Below are 19,160 nucleotides of genomic sequence, written 5' to 3' on the forward strand. Positions count from 1 at the left end.
TTGTGATTAAGAATATAAAGAGAAGATCATGCGATTAGTCTGCGAATAGATATGAGGCGGGTCTAAAATTTCTCGACGGCGTGGAAAGCACAAACGGAAGTTCTGTAAGTGGATCGATAAATCGTCTGAGAATTTTGTTGTGACGAGTGAAGAAGTCGTCTCGTATCCACAAAAGATTCGCATCAAACCACCCATTCCCAAAATGTAAGAAAGGCCGGCGAGCTCTAAGGTTTCTCCACACTCCACAAAACACGACAGCCACTCCTGATTTTGGGTGAGAAGAATTTCTCTCCTGTTGTTAAACGAATTGGAAGCTGCCATTCAAAGTGGTATTACCAGAATTCCTTTGGGATCTCTCTTCGACGAAGAAGCTCTGGACACTCAGCTCTCAGCATCTCTCTTTCCTCAAGGAAGCCATGCTTTGCGAGGAAGTCGTTGAAAGAAGATCCAGTGATCACGGTGTTGACACCGTCTGAGCCAAACGCCTTGAAGTCAAATTCGAAAAACCGTCTCCACATGACCTTCGCCTCATTGACCCTGTCCGTATGATCCAGCATAGCCGCCAGACAGCCCAGGCAGTTGCGTATATCAAACTTCCATTCTAATGATTTGGAATCGGTTCCCCAGGCCAAAATATCTTGTTGCTCGTCTTTCCATGACTCCAGGCATTCTCTGTACAGTGTCTCTGCTTCCAAATATCTGTCTTGCTTGAATAATAGATGTGCTTTTTCGTGAAGGTATTTGGGACCTTTCTGTACCGTCTCCCCACCGACTGTTCTTTCCAGATAGTCTTGTGCTTCACCTATCGGTCCTAGCCTTTTTATTCCGTACAAGCAGTACCAGCGCACCGCTTCAATTTGTCGGGAGTTCTCCAGGGGCTCGAATGCCCTACTCAACGCTTCAGTCAAAGCGCGCCAGATGTAGCAACTTTCAGTTGCATTTGTTTGGGTGACTAATTGATTAGCAATGATGCTTAGTGGGTGCGCATCTCCGAGTATGGTTGAGGCCATCTTAAGAACGAAGTTGACCATCTTTCCAGTCAAGTGTGACCTGAAATGTTTCCACCTGAGCAAAATTGAAAAGAGGTAGCCTAGCAAACTTGGGGGTTGCTGTTTAAACATGGTTTCAACAAGCGCTAATCCTTCCTCCATTTTTCTAAATGCCAACTCGATAAAGCCATTTTCGAAGGCGTCAAAGGCATCGTTTACGATATGAACGATTTCCACTGGATCCAACATATCTTTCCAAGCTTCCTCGTCCTCTACAAAGACCAAAGCTTTATCAGCCGACCCATGGTATGCAGTGGCCACAACTTTCTTATAATAGTGAGTTCCAGGTCCACTAGTGAAATAGTAGTCCATGTAGATCTCGATATTTTGCATGATGACCTCACAGGTTCTGATGCTACCGTACAACGCAATAGGCTGGGCGAGCTGGAAGGCGGGTTTAAGAACTGAGTGCAGCTCATATGGCGCTGAAATTCTGTTTTCCTTGCAGTATCGTTCAAGTCGATGTAAGAGAGGTCGCCTATTAAGAAGAGTTTGGTTGACTGGTCTTCTTTGTCCAATCTTTCGAATCATCGTCTCTTTCTCAACTCTCGTTAAATTTTTGTGGAGCGCCCAGATCTTGATCCGTTCCTTGTACATTCGCTCCCTATCACCAAGCCATTAGCAACGAGGATGATGAAATGGTATCAAATACACACGTTGCTACGAAACCATGGTGTTGTTCAAGTATACTCCTGACTTCTTTCAGGGGTTTGTCCTCGGTGAAGTACAACTTTGTGAAAACTGGCCTGATATCGGACCACTCTTCCTGGGTTGGGTACTTGGGCAGTACAGAGGCTACTTGGCCTGACTTGCGAGATCGATGTGCCAGCCCATTTGCCTCCGACTGAGTGATGCCTGGAGGCCGCGCTTCGTTGAAGCATTTGAGGAAGCTGCCCGAGACTTGATCGAGGGGAAGTCCACATTGTATTGAGGCGTCAAAGTTCCTGCGGAAGACTTCGAGGTTTTGTGTTGATGAGATACCATCCTGCATCAAATCATCGACGTCGTCTTTAAGGGCCTCAAAGACTCGACTGCTCTGAAATGAGTGTCGCGAAGGATACGTCGCTGACATAGTTTGCGACTATTGTGAGCAATAAGAGAAGGATTGGTGCGGATGAAAGACACGATTAGTACTCGATCTCCATCCTCATGGCAGCGAGACACAGCTGTAAGAGTGGCCATCTCGACCATCTCCCGTTCATCCATCTGGTGCCGTCATCCCTGCCCGGCAAGGCTGACGACGTTGAAAATTCCTATCCTATTGGCCACACAAAAATGCTCACGCTAAGTATGCGGGTACCTTCGTGTGGCGCTTCATGGCCGCTTGATCTGTCAATGAACCACGTCATGCAGCCATGACTTTTGTCACCCCTATTTGAGCTCCGAATCGTGCAAATTGCTTTCCATTCGAACTTCATCCATCCATAGAAAGATGGCGTTTCTTGGAAAACAACATCTGCCTATTAGTATCTTGTCATCACTTACTTAAATGTGGCCCTGGAGGCATTCCGGTGTGAAATAGTTGGGTGTGCCACCGTTATTGTATGGTGAGGGAGGCAACGAGGCCGAAACCGCGATCCATTCAGCTTTCATAGCACTACACACCCAGCTTGAATTACGGTACTTTCTCTCAAAGGAAATGGCTGAGCTCTAGGCAGCAGGCTTGGCAGAAACGCTACTACGTCTTAGTAGGTTTGATATTTAAAGTTGAGCATCGACTCCCGTCGTTTTTGTCAGGCAGATACCGCCCTTTTCGTAGGGCATTGTCACCGGTGGTAGGACTGTGTAGTGCAACAACTGTCTACCCAGAAAATACTGCACTGTCCTTCCGAGCTTGTTCTCCACAAAAGTGGATCTTTCTGTAGCCGGACTTGTTGATTCAACGCCATCTGCTACATCCGTAAAAGATAACATCCTGGTCATTTGTTTCTGTTGGACCAAAAGGACCGCGGCCCTCAGAGGACCGTAAACTAGCTTTTGTCTGACAGTTTCCCACGTATGTGAAAGTATGGCGTACCTGGGAATGTTGCCCGCACTAAACCAGTCAAGCTGGGTTTGCCATGACTATTGAGCGTTGAAAGAAGCATTACTGGGTTCTGACGCCTCAAAAGAGCAGTGAACTTGAAAATCTTAGTAGTTGGTGACTGTGTTTGTCGTTCAGTTGGCAAATGTGAGCCGTCACATGACGACAAGGCCACGCTAGTCCTGTTTAGGACCTAACAAATCTCTTCGAAATTCACCGCTATACGAAGTATCGCTGCTGCCCCTCCATTCATACTATGACCCATCCCTATTTCATGCCCCAGAGTCCTTGGCTTCTGTTCCTGGTGAGCAGACCTGGTTGGTGTGAAATACAGCACATCACGACACAGCGCTTGCCACGATGCTTTTTTGTTACTCATCAATATTCACGGTAGACGAGACGAGATGGGACTAGGACAACGTGGAGGCAACAGAGAATTCAAGTTTTCCTGCTGCTGCTTCTGCTTCTATCTTTGGGTCTGCAGAACTGGTGTATCGATATATTATTGTATAGTAGTAGTGCCAAGTATACAGCATACTAACTAACTAAAGTCTTGTTCTTGTTCTTGTTCTTGTTCTTGTTCTTGTTCTTGTTCTTGTTCTTGTTCTTGTTCTTGTTCTTGTTCTTGTTCTTGTTCTTGTTCTTGTTCTTGTTCTTGTTCTTGTTCTTGTTCTTGTTCTTGTTCTTGTTCTTGTTCTTGTTCTTGTTCTTGTTCTTGTTCTTGTTCTTGTTCTTGTTCTTGTTCTTGTTCTTGTTCTTGTTCTTGTTCTTGTTCTTGTTCTTGTTCTTGTTCTTGTTCTTGTTCTTGTTCTTGTTCTTGTTCTTGTTCTTGTTCTTGTTCTTGTTCTTGTTCTTGTTCTTGTTCTTGTTCTTGTTCTTGTTCTTGTTCTTGTTCTTGTTCTTGTTCTTGTTCTTGTTCTTGTTCTTGTTCTTGTTCTTGTTCTTGTTCTTGTTCTTGTTCTTGTTCTTGTTCTTGTTCTTGTTCTTGTTCTTGTTCTTGTTCTTGTTCTTGTTCTTGTTCTTGTTCTTGTTCTTGTTCTTGTTCTTGTTCTTGTTCTTGTTCTTGTTCTTGTTCTTGTTCTTGTTCTTGTTCTTGTTCTTGTTCTTGTTCTTGTTCTTGTTCTTGTTCTTGTTCTTGTTCTTGTTCTTGTTCTTGTTCTTGTTCTTGTTCTTGTTCTTGTTCTTGTTCTTGTTCTTGTTCTTGTCTGGTCCTTCTTCATCGGACTAACTTGGCGGACTGGACTAGAGAGGCGAAGGGCTGGGGTGACTGCGGCACAGCAGAGGCAACGAGGTGAGAAGCAGGAGAGAAGAGAGAAAGGGGGGGATAAGCAGGTCAAGCCTGATGAAGGATGATAGAAGGGAGATTGAGGTTCTGTCGAACATCCCACGTGCTAGTTCACAGATTACGGGTACTGAATCCTGAGGGTTGTAGGACTTTGGGTAGAATAGGTTGCTGGTGAGTGGTATGGTATACTGGCAAGTTGGAGGGAGTGGAGGTTATGAGAGTGGAGTGGGAAAATTAGGTACTTACTTTACGTGGACAGAATGATGGACTGACTGACAGACGGGTTGAATGAATGAAAAGGCTGTTGCTGCTGCTGTTGTCGTATTCCATTCTCTTCCCTTCCTGCCCGCTTCGGTTTTCAGACAGACAAACACGATTGCAAGGAAACGACTTTGAGCAAGCCAGAGCCAAGGTATCCTCCAACAACAAAGATAAGGGGACAAAAACACCGTCTCTCGTCTCTCTGAGATAAAACTTCGAAGAAATACCCAAACCTCTTACCTACCATGACCATCATGTATTAAACTCCCTCTCTTGTCCCAGGTCCATCATCTCATTTCGCGCCATCTCGGACCTTCCCATCCGTTGACATCTGTTGCAATTCCCATCACCGACGCGGCCTCAAAGCTCTTCCACGCACCTCATGTGTTTCCATCGTGGGAAGGGCTTGTTGCATGATGAGCTGATCTGCACCCCGTTGAACTTGGCGGCCGGTACCGCCGGCTCCTCCTTCTCCGCCTCCTCTTTGTCCTCCCCTGCCCCGTTGACCTCCTCTGCCTCTACCTCGTCCTCGAACACCGCCGCCCCTTTCTCGTTCAGTACCGCCTCTGCCGCGCTGGGAACCTCTGCCGCGCTGGGAACCTCTGCCACGGGTTCCGGCTCTGCCTCTGCCTCTACCTCCGCCCCTGCCTCTGCCTCTGCCTCTGCCTCTGTCCCGCTGTGCCACAGCGTTTTTCCCCCTTTGTACCTGAGAAGGAGCAGGAGGGGTTTGAGATCTTGGGGGTGATGACGCTGATGGAGAAGGCCTGGAAGGAGCAGAACCCGGAGGAGAAGATCTTGTCGGAGGATCTGTTGGAGGCCTCTCCTCCTCGGGTCTCCCGCGCGAAGCTTGCGATGCATTCAGTGATGAAGGCTGACCCGGGGAGCCATGTTCGGATGGTGCCGATTGACTTGGTGATCGTGGCGGTGAATGACCAGGTCGAGTCGGTGACCAGGATGGCGTGTTTTGATTCTCTAAATGCGCGAGTGCTGCCTGAGCTCTAGCCTGCAGATGTTCCCTTGTCTTTTCGAATGCGTCTTTCGACCTTGTACCTTTCTTTATACCTCCCCCTCTCCCGGCAAGGTCGAGACTGTCCTTTTTGCTTGACTGGCTGGGGTGGCTGTTGGTGCGTCTATTGTCAGCGTTCTTTCTTACTTTATCGGATCTGCCGGATCTGCCGGATCTGGATGTACGATCGCCTTCCTCTCCCCCAGTTTCCCTGCTTCGACCCTTTCCTCTCATCGTTCTTCCTCCTCGACCCATTCCTTGAATGCCAGCCCTTCCTCCACTACCTCCTCTACTTTGGCCTCTAGTTTTGCCACCTCCTCTTGGAGGTCCCTGTCGCTCTCCTTGATCGACATGACCACTGTCCCCTCTGTCGTCACCATCATCACCATCATCATCTTCATCATCTTCATCACCATCACGATCATCTCCTTCGCTATCATACATGTCATCTTCTTCATCATAGAATCCCTGAGCTGATCTGACCATCTTAGCCACCCGCTGGGAATCTTCCCTGCGGGGCATGAAAATGTAAGCTTCAGGTTCCCAACGTCTTTTTCTTCCTCCCCGGATGGGTGATGGAATTTCTCCATGGTGCCGCTGCAACTGTGGATCCCAACGGCCGCCTAACAGGGGTTCCAATTCTGGATCTTGATATTTTATCTCCCGGTTAGCATAGAAAGATTTCTTAGTGAAGGGTATGTCTTGATCGGACGGTAAGTCCTGCTGACCAATCGGCATGTCGTTGATTTCATTACCCATGTAGAACACCCGCGGCCCATTTTTCAAACCAGTAGCAGGGTCTTCGACGGCCTTTACTCTAGATTCCAACTCATCGAATGTGGTCTGCCAGAGCTGCCCGTGTGTAGGGCGGGTCGCAGGCGCGGTCTTGAGACAGCTTCTTACCAGATTTCGAAGCTCGTATGAGTATTCTGGTTGACGTGTTGTTCGGATCTCCTCTATGCCGTGTAGTTCGAATTCGTTCCAGTACTGCTTTTCTGTCAGAGCTTCGATCTCACTTCTGGTGCGATCACTGCCTCTCAAAGTCAACAGCTCGAACATAATCTTCCCAATACAGTGCGTATTGTGCGTAGGGTCGAAGTGGTACCCCGGTGTGGGATCCCTCATCTCCATCTGAATGCACCACGACCTCCGGCGTCGTGCGTTGAGGTTTGGTGGTGCCTGACGTCTACGGTCCTTGCCATACGGTCGGTTTTTCCAATGCGCTGTTTGGCCCTCTTGCTCCTATTTCACGGTCAGCCTTCGTCCAAGATACCATGGTTCGACCTCACCGGAGGGAGGTATCCAGGTGTACCTAATCCCCGATAATATGCAGGGTTAGACCGATCGAGGTGATTAGTCGAGCGCGCCAAACCAAAGTCGGCCATTTTGGCAACGGGATAGTTCGAAAAGTGAACAGGGTTAGGGTCAGGAGGATCACCGAGAACTATATTCTCTGGTTTGAGGTCGAAATGTACGACGTAGGAGTCCGTCTCAGGTCCGCTGGCCTCGCCGATCTTGTGAAAGTCGCCTGCTGCCAATGCCAACGCGGCGTTGGCTAGGTCATGGAATACTTGCCACAGGAATTCTTCTGGAAGGTAAGTATTCCAAGCTCGGTAGTAGGTTTCCAGCCGACGCAGGTCTCCCCATTCTGCGTATTCGAGATAAAATCTCCACAACCTCTCTAGCGGATGGTCCTTGAAGCCTCTCAGCTTGATGATATTTGGGCATTCTTGTTCATTTAGTTGATACATAAGGCCGGCCTCATATGCGATGCCGCTATCAGCCGTGAGCTGCGCCTGTGATAGGGTGTGGTCTCTATATCTCTGTTGCTTGATGGCCAGCGAGTCTAGCACTATACCATTGTTGTCAGTCTGTTGCCATAGACCAACAATGCCATATCCACCCTTGCCAAGAGGGCGCACCGGTTTCCAGCCTGTGTCGTCGTCAAGATCGGTGGCACTGTTGAGGAAGAGCGTTTCGTCTTGTCCCCAGTAGTGGGCAGCTCTGTAGAAGAATGGATCTTCCAAGGCATCCGAGACAGGAAGCCGCCACGACTCCTCGCGGGACCGGAAATTGTCGAGATCTAACGTAATAGGCGGGTTCATCTCCAGATCGGATGCAGAATTGTTGTAGGAACAGGGCTGCAAAAGATTGTGGAATCGATTCAGCTCTTACAGAATAGCGTGTAATGCATGCATGGAGGCATTATCCCACAAGAATACGGTACAACAGGTGCAAACATGTATAGTAAGCCGCAATAAAGCGCCGAAGAAAGAACGGAAGAAGCAGGAAAGCCAGAGATCAAAGAGCATACCGCACATGTACTTACAAAGGCATGGAGAGAAAATTCTTCCGCATGCGGAAGTGGTCAAATTGGACCTTTACAGAGCTCAACTCATGTCTTTGTACAAACAGCAGAGCATACCAGCCCATCAATGAGGGGGGCTGGATAGTGTTGCGATAGAGGAAGGTTAGCACATGGCAGGGCATCTCCTTTCTTCCAGCCAGTGAGGATTGCTTTGTGACGGTCTGTACTGTGTGATAGTGTCCATTCAGCTAAGATTGATTTCGGCTTACTATCTTTGAAGCGAGTCATGCATACTCTCCTCGAAGCCGTTATCGTTTTGGCCTATCATGTCCATCGATTCTGTGATGCAATATTTCTCAACCCAGGCTGTCTACGGAGTACTTATGTGCTGTAATTTGATCCTAGTTGAGTGAAGGCGGCTTGGTCAGCGATAGGCCCTCCTAATCTTGTCAGCCCTTTCTGTAGAAAAATATATTATTATCAGTTTCATTCAGCCTTGTCTGACAAGGAAAGTTCTACATTCCGCCCCTAGAGAGCGGAGATGAGGAAGCTCGGGGTTTTGATAAGACTCTAGTTTCCAAGGAGACAAACATGGAGCACGTGTGACCAGAGGATCGAGAACAAATGCAAGCACGTAGGTTGCGAAGAGGAGACTTGCCGAAGATTGGTTCCTCTCCCATCATGTACATCTTTACATTGACCCCGTCCAAGAGAGATTAGTGACTGCTCCTTGGAACCATCTGGCGGCACTTCAACTTGACTCGAGCACACCGAAAACGAGCTGAAGTGAATGCTTTCCAACTCCAACCGGGTGATAGAATCAGCCTGAACCTATGTCAGGACGCTTAACGTTTTCGCTTAGGCCTCAGATTGTGTCCTTCTACATTGCGACCTTGCACCTCTTGAGCAATGTCATCAACGCTGATGCCCATGACCCGTTTCCGCTTCTTGGTCTGTTTTTGTGGAAGCTGCTCCTTCGGTGGGGCTTGGGGTGGGTTGATTTTGAGACGCTGAACTGGACGTGTAGACACCGCCTCAGCCGGACGTTGTGTCGTACGTTCTGCACTCGTAAGCGCATCGTCAGGAGCATCAGGTGGCCTTGCAGCATCGCCCTCATTTGGCCTAGGGCTGAGCTCCCCTGTGTCGTGTGGCCTTGACAACGGCCTGTTCTCTCCGGGGTTGTATGGATGTCCTAAGTCTCCCTGATCATCGCCGTCACTCTCCCCATTATTGCCTGGTGTATCTCTTTCCGGAGACAACGAACCAAGTGTCCAGATCACACCCCGATGATTCTGAAAGTTGTCTATTGGACGCGGATCTGCCCGGACACTACCAGCAAATGGCCGAACCGGACGCTTAGGTCCACCATCTTCAATTGGTTGATTGGCCAACTCGCCGCTTCGCACCTGCGGTGCCCACCGTCCTGACAAGAGAGGCTCCCAATGTGGATGCATCCAAAATTGCTCTCTGATAGCCTTCCAGTCAGACCGTTGGGCGGGCAGTCCTGCATCTCCACGGAGCATGTGGTTGATCTCGTTACCCATATGATACACCCTGGGGCCATCGTGGTCATCTGCGCCCTGTAGCCTGGATTGCGCGGCTGCTTCGAGTCCGCGCAGCGTACGTTCTAGAAGTTGTTGCGGCGTCGGTCGCTTACCAATCTCTATGTGTAGGCACTCTCTGATCAAATCTCGTAGGGCAGAGGAATATTCCGGCTTCTTGTTCGTCCTGATCTCAGGGATAGCGTGCTCATTCAAACTCCCGTAGTACTCTGCTTCCGTGGTCGACTTGTACATCTTCTCGTCCAGTTCATCTGACCAGGACAATGTCGTCATATCATACATCACCTTACCGAAGCCCCACACGTTATGTGCTGCTAAGAACTTATAGCCTGGCTCCAGCATCCCCCGCTCAATATCTATGGCCTCGTCGGCCTTATTCTCGCCTAGGTTGTGTAGAATACCATCGGGACGTCGACTCCAAGGGGCAGTAAAACATGTGACTTCCTACGGATGTCTGTCAGCAATAGTGGGCAAGGAGCTTGAGCTGCCAAAATGCTTACGGGTGGCATATGGTCGAGGGTACCCTTTCTGTACTGCGATGGATTGTCCGGATCGTCTTGATGTGTTATCTCTGACAATCCAAAATCAGCCACTTTGATGGTGGGATAGTTGGTAAACAGGGCCTTCTTATCTGCCTTGCCCAGGAAGATATTTTCGGGCTTGATATCGATGTGCAGAACAGGTCCATTATGAGGCTCCAGCGACTCTGGGTCCAAGAAAGGGCCCTGCTCCATCACAAGAGCAGCTTTGGCGAAGCTGTGGAATGTATGCCAAAGAAATTCTTCCGGGAAATACGTATCCCATGCCCTATACGAATGTATTAGCTTATAGAGATCTCCGTGCTCAGCAAATTCGAGGTAGAAACGCCATCTATTGACTTCCGGAAAGAATCTGAAGCTCCGGAGGCGAAGTATGTTATTCTTCGTTTGCCAGCCGCGACCTTGTTCCGCACTATTGAGCTGCTGCATCATCACAGCTTCCTTGGCCAAGGTCGGATCGCGCTGAAGCTGCCAACCAGGATTCAGGCCACGCTTCATTTCCTTGATTGCGACCCAGTCTTGAAGATTGCCTTTGCGGTTCCTCTTCTCCCACAATCCCACCATGCCGAACGCGCCTTTCCCCAGTGCGCGCACCGGCTGCCATGAATCATCCATTCGATCGTTACCAGGAGTACTGTCGAGAAAATTGGAAAGTGGCTTTCCCCAAAGGGCCTGTGTGAAAGTGGACCATTCTTCTCCATATTTTTCCAACCTCTCCTGTATTGAGCCATAGAAATCCACGCCTCTGACTTCGTAGTTCTGGAGGTCCAAGTGAAAACCTGTGGGGGGTTTTTTGGGTGCCATGCTGGTAGATCTAGTAGATATTACGCTGATCTCTGAAGTGAAGTGGAGAGAAGTTCCTTGCAGTTGTCAAACCTGTTGATTGGTAGAGCGTCTAGGAAGAAGAGCATAAAGAGGCCCACCCTCCGCAGAAAGCAGAAACTTGAAACAAGAAGGAAGACGAAATAAGCGATATGACAGTGAGGAGATAGTAGCCAAGAAAAAGAAGAGACCATTTTCCCATGTACACACAAAGAAGATCAAGTTTGCAACCGTTTCCGGCGGCGGTGGTAGGGTTTACCCTTTTCCAAACTCCTGGTGTCAAGAACTTGTAGACAGAGAGACATGAGCGCATTGCGGAGGCTGATGGACCTCTCGTTCGGGGAAGAGCCTTCTACAGTCATGATAGACGTGCAGAGTGCAGAGTGAAGAGTGAAGAGTGAAGAGTGAAGACCATCAAATAATTGAAGACCGACTCTAGAAAGTGACGCATCATGCCAAGCCCACCCCCTGGTCCGTGCATTTGTTTTCACGTCCCAATCTGGCAGCTCCTTGCGTCCTTACAGTCCATTGACAGCGCATTGAGAAAGACGATTCAGCGAGAGAAGCAGAAGCAGAGTTTCCAGGCATTCCTTCCACCCAAGACTGGCGCGAAGATTTCCCCGCAACACAGTTTCCTCAATCCAGGCCTCGAAATGCCTATATTACCCCCGAGACCTCCTTCACCGTTCCTTCGGACGAGACCGAGGTTGATGGCTTCGATCTCCAGGTATTGGTAGATGTGCCTGTGCCCCAGACTCCAGCCAGGGCGTTGAATGAGTCGCAACGAATGCCACCAACGCCTATGTCTGTCACGAAAGGCAGCTCGTGCTACGAGAAGGTTCATAGTCTCGTCACCAACTCTACTGTCAGAGCGAGCGACAAGCTTAAGGACGCTTCTACTGTTGTGTCGCAAACACTTCAAGCATCACCCAGCCGCCCAGTGACCAAAACGACGGTCAAGTCTGAGGAGGCTAGTGTGCCTCGTCGAAGAAGGCGGCGCCCTAAAAAACGCAGTCGTGCTCAACAGCCGTGCTCACAGACTTTACAGAGTAATGCAAAAGATACGGCGCCCGCGACACATCCCTCCTCTACTCCCGAACCTTGGCCCCTCCCCTTCCCCTTAGCTGATAAGGGCATCTACCCATACCTGCCACCAGCCAAACAGTTCGATCAGATGGTCAAATTCACTTCTGCAACCGAAGAGCACATCGACAAGTGGAATATTCACGAGGATACATACCCAATCCCACTCTTGCGTCAAGTGCTAAGTGTGCAGGAATGCGTCCACATGGGTCTCTATGTACAGTTAGAATATATGGATAAGATGCTTGGAGAATTGGAGAAGTCAATGAAGCCTGAAACCGCTAAAGAGCGAGCACGAAAGGGGAAAAGGGGAGACAAGTACCAGAAGATCACGCCGCGGATGCTGGAGAAGATAAGATTCATGCGCTCGATAACAAGACAGCACCAAGTCTGCTATTACGAAAGTCGCATTCCTACCAGACCAAATCTAAGGAATCCCAAAGATTGAAGCTCGGGGTAGAATTTCTGCTTTCTCGGCGGATAAACCCAACCCTTCAGGCACCCTCTACTCTGAAACCACCAATCTACCTGACCGATTTTGGTATCCAGAAAGAAGTCGAGAGGAATACTGCCCAATGGACCCGCGTACACCACGAGCTTCAGCCTCTGCGGGCCAAGCCATCTACCTTCATGGCCCATCACAACCCAAAAAGGGGCCAAGGCTTGAAGAGCGAGCACTCCCAGCCAATCTGAGCCCACTATCCTACAAGCCTGGATGGTAAAAATCAGAAAACTGGATGAAACCCTATAGTCGTGGAAACTGGGTGGTCTTGATAAGCCGCACCCATCACCACCACCACCACCACTACCACCAGCCAAGCACTCGTTCTCGGCATCCTGTCCTCGTGTGTCAGGTAGTACGGAGTTAGCGAGCGAGTGTATGCCAGGCTGGGATGTGGTTGTGAAAACGAACGGATGGGATGGGGACAGGAGTGGCCGAATAGAAAGAGAGAGAGGGTGGGACAGAGGGAGAGCTGCAGTCAGGATAGAATAGAAGAAAAGAAGTTGTATATATTAAGATAATCCCGGCAGTAACATATATCAGCCCGCTTACCACCACAAAACCGACGATCAATTCCAGGCCTTCCGGTTCCAAGTAAAGAGTGAAGCCTCAAGGTCTTATACATTATCAGTCAATAATTATATCCACGGCGCGCTGCATCTGGGCGATGAATCTCACCATCTCTTCCTCGCGTTGCATTGTGCATTGTTTCCCGCCTCTCCCTCCTCGACGTATTCTGCATCCGGATCTGACAGATCAAGCTGGGCGGGGGAAAAGAGGAGGCATCAAAAAGATAGAGGAAGCGCCAAGTTCGGACACATGTGCTGCAAATAGCAGAGGTTATAACCCCCAATGCACCACGCCTTCCAGAAGAAATTCGCTCGCATACACTGTCCAGGTTCCCTGACCGACCCGTGATGTTCGCACCACCGTAGTGGTATCGTAGCGGGAGCCGGTTTCGCCCACGTCTGTCAAGTGGTTGGATGGTTGAGTCAGTGTTTAAAAGTCAGATAATCCGCAGCCTAGCCATAATAAAGGATTAGCCTCATCAGCCATATCCCTGACATCACAAACCTCTCAACTCAGGTGAACCAGCTAGTCGAGGTAGAAGAAACTCAAACTCACCTTATCGATATTATAATCAAATCTCTCTAACGCATTTAGGCTTTCCTCCCTACTCCATCCCAAAGCCGTCAGCCGCTTCAGGATCGGATCATCGTGTTCCGAACCCATGGTCAGTGCTCGGCCTGGGACAGGTCTTTCGGGCTTCGTGTCCTCCGTTTTGAATATGGTGGAAGATGGGAAGGATGTCTCATTTCCCACTGCTGGTGTCACCGTCGAAGAGCCAGCCATGTTCGGAGGTGGGCCGGGCGGTGGCGAGAATGTTTCCGTCGCTACAGGAGCGAAGTTGGTGCTGTTGGGAGCGGTCGTGGATGGGGTAGAGCGATTGCCTAGCGAGGCGAACATATCATCCCAATCGCTGTCTTTAAAGGTGGTTGAAGTTGGCGCTGGGTGCCCTGGCGCTACTGATGGCTGTGAGTAGTTGTTGTTGGATGGGAAATTGTAGAATTCGGTTGTTGCTCCGATGTCTTTCGTGGCGTTTGGTTCCGCTGTGGTCGAAAAGTGCGAAGAAGCCATAGGAGCTGGTATTCTCGTCGTTGTTGACTTTGATAGTGCTGGTGAATCAAAAGTTGGATCAAATTCTATAGCGGTATGATTGTTGGCAAAAGCCGTGCCGAGGTCGTCGTCGTCGTCGTCTACCACTGGAGCTGGAGTCATGTCGGCAAAAGCAGCATCAAAGTCATCCTCCGTGACCTTTCCTTGCTGGGTCGGCGCGGCTGCTGACAATGCTCCCGTCGTTACAGCGGACGGTGGTGACTTCGCAGCCTCAGGTGCATATGGTTGTGATAGACTACGGTTAGCAGGTCCACCCAAATCGTGATCCAAAGAATGAGGTGGTTCGTTTACGGGAGAGGTTGGATCACCTCTGTGAGGTAGGAGGCCCTTGAATTCGGGAGGAAATTGATCAGGATTGTCATGAGGCACGCTCTCGCCATACGTTGGTGGTGAAGTTTGCGCGTCTATTTCTGGCAAAGAGCTGTTTGTAGAAGGTAGAGTGTTGAATGGAGGCCTCGCTCGCAGTGATTCTGGCACAGCAGATGCAATTTCTGGTTTACCCTGCTCGGCTGCCTTCTCCTTGGGCGCCTTCGGAGGCGATGCTGGCGTGAAATCATCCTCGAAACCTGTAGGAGCTTCACTGCTGTCGTCGGTTTCATTGTCATCCAGTTCTCGGATTGGCGGAAATTCATTCTTCGTGGTACTTGCTGTGCCGTTAGTATTTGGTGCCTTGAAGTTCGCGAAAGCCGAGTCGAAAGCCGAGTCAAAATCCGCTGCCTTTTGAGAAGGCGATCGTGAGTGGGCAGGCCCTCCGAAATATTGATCGAAGTCTGTGTCAAGATCACCAGATTTACCCGCAGGCTCCTGCCTATCTTCATGCTCATCGAATGCTTTTACGGCGGCAGCTCCGGCCGCATCTGCGCCGACTGTTGGGGGATTTTCAGATCTTGGAGTTTCGAATTGCGGAAAAGCACCAGGGATGTCTTGAGAAGGACCTTTCTCACTGGAGGGTTCGCTGATGGTTGGGACTTCAGTCCCACGAATATCTGGCGTTCCTCGTTCGATAGGAGGAAAGGGTTGTGATCTCTCAGCTTCCGCTGTGGGGAATTCTTTGTCACCGGGAGTAGGCAAGTCACCATTCTGGCTGTATATGCTTGAGGCTGAAGCAGACGGCGTGGCCGCTCTTGGAGTGTCTGCAGGGCTTAAACGACTAGCGGGTACTGCTACCTTGACAGAAGAGCTGATCGAGTCCCCGCGGTTTAACGGTTCACGAAGGGGCAATGCGGCGCTTGTGATCTGGCTTGACGGTGGAGGAGCTGGTGGCTCGCTACCCGGTACAGGCTCACTAGGTGAAAATACGAACGGCGAAGTGGATGGTGAGATCTCTGTCCCTGCTCGTTGTTCAGACTTAGATGGCTCATTCTCAAAGGAGGTGACAGGTGGAGGTGGAGTTGAAGCGGCTGGAGCTGCAAAAGAAGGTCCAAACATAGAGTCAAATGCATTGTCGCGTTCCAACGTTTGCTGGCGACTAGGGATGGGTGGGGAGAAAGGGACCTCGGAAGTACCAGTCCCACGTCGGAAGAAGGGATTGGTGGCGCTCGTGGTGGAGGCTGCCGGACTTGCTATATTCGCTGGGCTCGCAACAGATGACGTTGGAGGTGCACTACGTGCCCGCTCATCCGCCTCCCTTTTTGCCGCGTCACGATCGACCTTAGCTGCATCGAGTTCCTCCTGGAGTCGATCCCTTTCTGCATCGAGCGTCGCAAGCTGCTTCTTACCGATAGCTACCAACCCTTTCTGTTGACGCGCTTCGGATTTCATCTTTTCCACTCGGAGCTTCAAGTCGTTCACCTCATTATTTGTGGCCTTGATTTTCTCATTTAAGGTAGCCTTTTCGCGCAATTCTGCTTCTAGGGCCGTCGAAAGTTGTTGATGCTGGCTCTGCAGATCCTGCAAACCTCCGTCAAGCATTGCAATATCTTGTTGCATTCTTTTGGTCTCGCCTCGCTGAGCTGACAATTGCTCCTGCAACGCCTTGACATCTTTGACTTCTTTTTCGTACAATGTCCGCAATTGAGAGAGTCTTGCCTCAAACTCTCTCTTCTGCTGAGCCCCTTGAGACAACTCCTGCTCAGTAGACGCCCTAGTACCTTGAAGCCCTTGCATCTGCGTTGAAAGATTGCCGACCTGGTTGGAGAGGTTAGCGAGCTCGCTGGTTTCCGAAGTCAGCTTTTGGCTGACTTCTGGATCTGCATCGCCAAGCAAGTCATCCGAAGCGGAAGGTTGAAGAGCACGTGCACGAGCTGCCGTAGGAATGCCAGTCTGCTGTGGAGCTATACTTTGACCAAATGAAGAAGATGGAACGAATGGCTTGAAGTTCGTAGAAGGACTTGAAGAGGAGCTTGTAGGTGGTGGTGGAGACTTAGGATTCTGAAAGGGCCCGCCTGCGGTGGAGCCACCTGTCGATTGAGGAGCCTGTGTAGGTGCAGAAGAGAAAGCGTCGAGTCCGAACAAGTCATCTGCTGCAGATCTGGGTTTGGTTACAGGTGCATTTTCGAAGGCTGGCGCGGTCGGCTGGGAAGGCGGAGCTTGTTGTTTGCGCATCATCGGAGGCACTAACGCTGGTGGAAGAGTAGCAGGTAGATTTCCCCGTCCTTCTTTCGTCCCCCTCTGTTGTCTTATGAGATACATCGCGACAGCAAATTCGTCTCTGTTCAGCCGACCTTCGGAATTGATATCCGCGAGATCCCATATTTGAGCTAGACTCTCCTCCGGTAATCGCGCGTTGCCGAAAAAATCCACCGCTTGATCACCTGTAATATAACCACGATTCGACTTGTCTAATCCCGAGAAGATTTGATCAAATCTTGCTTTGTCTGCAGGACTGATAGCCCAACCATCCCCAGTCGATTGCGCGGAGAGGGGTGTGCCCATCTGCTGTCTCGCAATTGGGCTTTGAGGCCGCCCCGCACTTATGCCTGTAAATTGTGAAGGTACCAAAGGCGTGGAAGGACTGCCAGCGCCTGCAAAAGATCCTGTTGAGGTACGGGTAGGTACTCGTTTCGCTGCTGCCTCATATAACCCAGGAGGAAGGCTCTGAGGAACCCCTCTCATTGTACCACTCTTATATGAAGCCAGTAAATGCATGGCTATAGCGAATTCGGTCGTGTCCAACGCACCTCTGCCTTGGGTGTCTGCTAGATTCCAAATGCGACCCAGAACCTCGTTGGGTAATCTAGCTCGTTCGAATATCTGTTTTGCAATGATCCCGGAGAGCATACCATTTTCAGCTCCCGACTTCTCAAACAAAGACGAGTATTCGTGGACCTTCTCGGGCGGCAGCGTCGGTACTCGTATGGGAGGTAGGGCAGATTGTGTGGGGCTAATAGGCGGCCCTGTAGTCTGAGGAGCTATGCTGGGGGCGGGTTGTGAGATTCCGTCAAACCGCGGCAATGGCCCAGCTAATACAATGTCAGTAAGAAGAAGGAACGCAGATATAGAAATTGCTCACGTTGGGAAGCCAAGTCTGCCGTGGGCACCTTGCCTGCCTGCGCGTGGCCAATCAACCGTAGCACGACACTGAAACCCGACGGCGTGAGAAGCCCACGATTCTCGGTGTCTGCGAGTTGCCAGATCTGGATGTACTTTGCTTTAGTAACCTAATCGTAGCAATTGAATGCTGTCCGTACTTGGCCTAGGACCTCCGATGAGAGCTTCGTCCTGTCAAAGAATGTGACCGCGACGTCGCCAGAGACGGCTCCGAAGCCATCTGGGTCAGCAGCACGGAAGAGCTGACCATAGACTCTCTTCTCCTCTGGGGTCAGGTTGAGCTTAAGATGACCTAGTAATGCGCAAGTATTAGCTAAAGCTCCTGATGACTCTTAAGACGTACCTGCACCACCATCCAAGCTGTCTGCCATGTTGTTCACTCGACGGCGGAAACAGGTTGATCGAAGCTTGCAAGTGCACCAGTCAAGCTACCAACATGCGTTGTGGTAATGTCCAATGGACAGGGCTCGTGTTCAGCAGCCTGGATGGGATTGCGAGAACGCCAGCAGCAGCAGAACAAGCTCATGAAGAGTCGTAATTACGGAGGAGATCCGAAGTAATTCATAACACGGAGCTAGCTGTGGATCAATTTGGAGATGGCAGCGCTACTACACATACGTACTGTCTTCATAACTCAGGACCAAGACGCTCACTGTCGGCCCGACCTCGGGCCAAAACGAACTTGTTCATCAATTAACATCTTTAGTTTACTACGTAGGTTTACTACATACGGAGTATACGTAGTATGGTGGAATAAACTGGCAACCTGCACCAAACGACAATAAGATGATTATCAATCTGCGAGTGCTGGTGCTTTCTTGGATCACATTAGCAGCTCTTGGGGTCCAATTATATATCAAGTGCTGGATGGGGTTACCATAATGAAAAAGTGGTCGGCCTCTTCGCGATACAGGAGCTGGCACTACAGAGTGTTATTTTATTTCCCATTCGAAATTCTTTCAGAACTTGCGTTGGAACCGACCAATATCATTCTACACCAATAGGGTTCTGTCGTTATCTCATTTCCTTCCAAACTTGTGAAAGTATTGATAAACCAAGCAAACTCACCCCAAGTCTTTGCTTACCAGTCGGTGCTTTCGTGCCTCGGTTTGATCCTATGCATGTTTGTCCGAGGCACTGCCTAGTTCATGTGTCTTATACGCTTACCTCAGATCAATCTCCCTTCTCGGTCCTACATGAACCTTCCTTCCCATCATGGCCTGATCGGTTATGGCGGAGAGCATCACGAAACCCAAATATGGGAGCTACGTATTTTATATTCATAGCCTTGATAGGTTTCTGGGAGGGAAAGTTCAAGGAGTCACAGATAAGACTCTGAAAAGGGGGACGAAGGTATTGATGGCGAGGTCGAACCAGCCCAGAGTCCTTAAACCCCAGGAAATCTTTTCTTCAGAGAAGCACTTCAGGACAAGGCAAGGGATCGCAATGGTGTACGAGCCGTTAAGGACAACGCTTAAGAGCGAGATGATGGCGTTGAGGCGATTGGAGACCCGATGTTGATGAGAAAAAGAAGGACCATAACTATCTAAAACA

The 19,160-nt window shown here is 49.9% G+C and overlaps 6 protein-coding genes across 6 annotated transcripts; 1 reads left to right on the forward strand and 5 right to left on the reverse strand.

The window, feature by feature from the left end:
* Nucleotides 1-332: 332 nt before the first annotated feature.
* EPUS_08751 (uncharacterized protein) lies at nucleotides 333-2,121 on the reverse strand (the record flags this gene model as incomplete). The annotated part of the gene is made up of 2 exons (XM_007802604.1): nucleotides 333-1,653; nucleotides 1,706-2,121. The coding sequence occupies 2 exons, from the start codon at nucleotides 2,119-2,121 to the stop codon at nucleotides 333-335; spliced, it is 1,737 nt and encodes a 578-aa protein (XP_007800795.1).
* A 1,496-nt stretch (nucleotides 2,122-3,617) lies between these two features.
* EPUS_08752 (uncharacterized protein) lies at nucleotides 3,618-4,292 on the reverse strand (the record flags this gene model as incomplete). Its single annotated transcript, XM_007802605.1, has 1 exon — nucleotides 3,618-4,292. One exon carries the CDS (start codon nucleotides 4,290-4,292, stop codon nucleotides 3,618-3,620), a length of 675 nt encoding a protein of 224 aa, XP_007800796.1.
* Nucleotides 4,293-4,978: 686 nt separating this feature from the next.
* On the reverse strand, nucleotides 4,979-7,729 carry EPUS_08753 (uncharacterized protein; the record flags this gene model as incomplete). Its single annotated transcript, XM_007802606.1, has 3 exons — nucleotides 4,979-5,167; nucleotides 5,772-6,866; nucleotides 6,914-7,729. 3 exons carry the CDS (start codon nucleotides 7,727-7,729, stop codon nucleotides 4,979-4,981), a joined length of 2,100 nt encoding a protein of 699 aa, XP_007800797.1.
* Nucleotides 7,730-8,777: 1,048 nt separating this feature from the next.
* EPUS_08754 (uncharacterized protein) lies at nucleotides 8,778-10,837 on the reverse strand (the record flags this gene model as incomplete). The annotated part of the gene is made up of 2 exons (XM_007802607.1): nucleotides 8,778-9,938; nucleotides 9,995-10,837. 2 exons carry the CDS (start codon nucleotides 10,835-10,837, stop codon nucleotides 8,778-8,780), a joined length of 2,004 nt encoding a protein of 667 aa, XP_007800798.1.
* Nucleotides 10,838-11,307: 470 nt separating this feature from the next.
* EPUS_08755 (uncharacterized protein) lies at nucleotides 11,308-12,386 on the forward strand (the record flags this gene model as incomplete). The annotated part of the gene is made up of 2 exons (XM_007802608.1): nucleotides 11,308-11,326; nucleotides 11,404-12,386. The coding sequence occupies 2 exons, from the start codon at nucleotides 11,308-11,310 to the stop codon at nucleotides 12,384-12,386; spliced, it is 1,002 nt and encodes a 333-aa protein (XP_007800799.1).
* A 1,149-nt stretch (nucleotides 12,387-13,535) lies between these two features.
* Nucleotides 13,536-17,977, reverse strand: EPUS_08756 (uncharacterized protein; the record flags this gene model as incomplete). Its single annotated transcript, XM_007802609.1, has 4 exons — nucleotides 13,536-17,518; nucleotides 17,569-17,692; nucleotides 17,747-17,898; nucleotides 17,950-17,977. 4 exons carry the CDS (start codon nucleotides 17,975-17,977, stop codon nucleotides 13,536-13,538), a joined length of 4,287 nt encoding a protein of 1,428 aa, XP_007800800.1.
* Nucleotides 17,978-19,160: the final 1,183 nt, after the last annotated feature.

The sequence above is a fragment of the Endocarpon pusillum genome (assembly GCF_000464535.1).
Source record: "Endocarpon pusillum Z07020 unplaced genomic scaffold scaffold174, whole genome shotgun sequence".
In the NCBI taxonomy this organism is placed as follows: Eukaryota; Fungi; Ascomycota; class Eurotiomycetes; order Verrucariales; family Verrucariaceae; genus Endocarpon; species Endocarpon pusillum.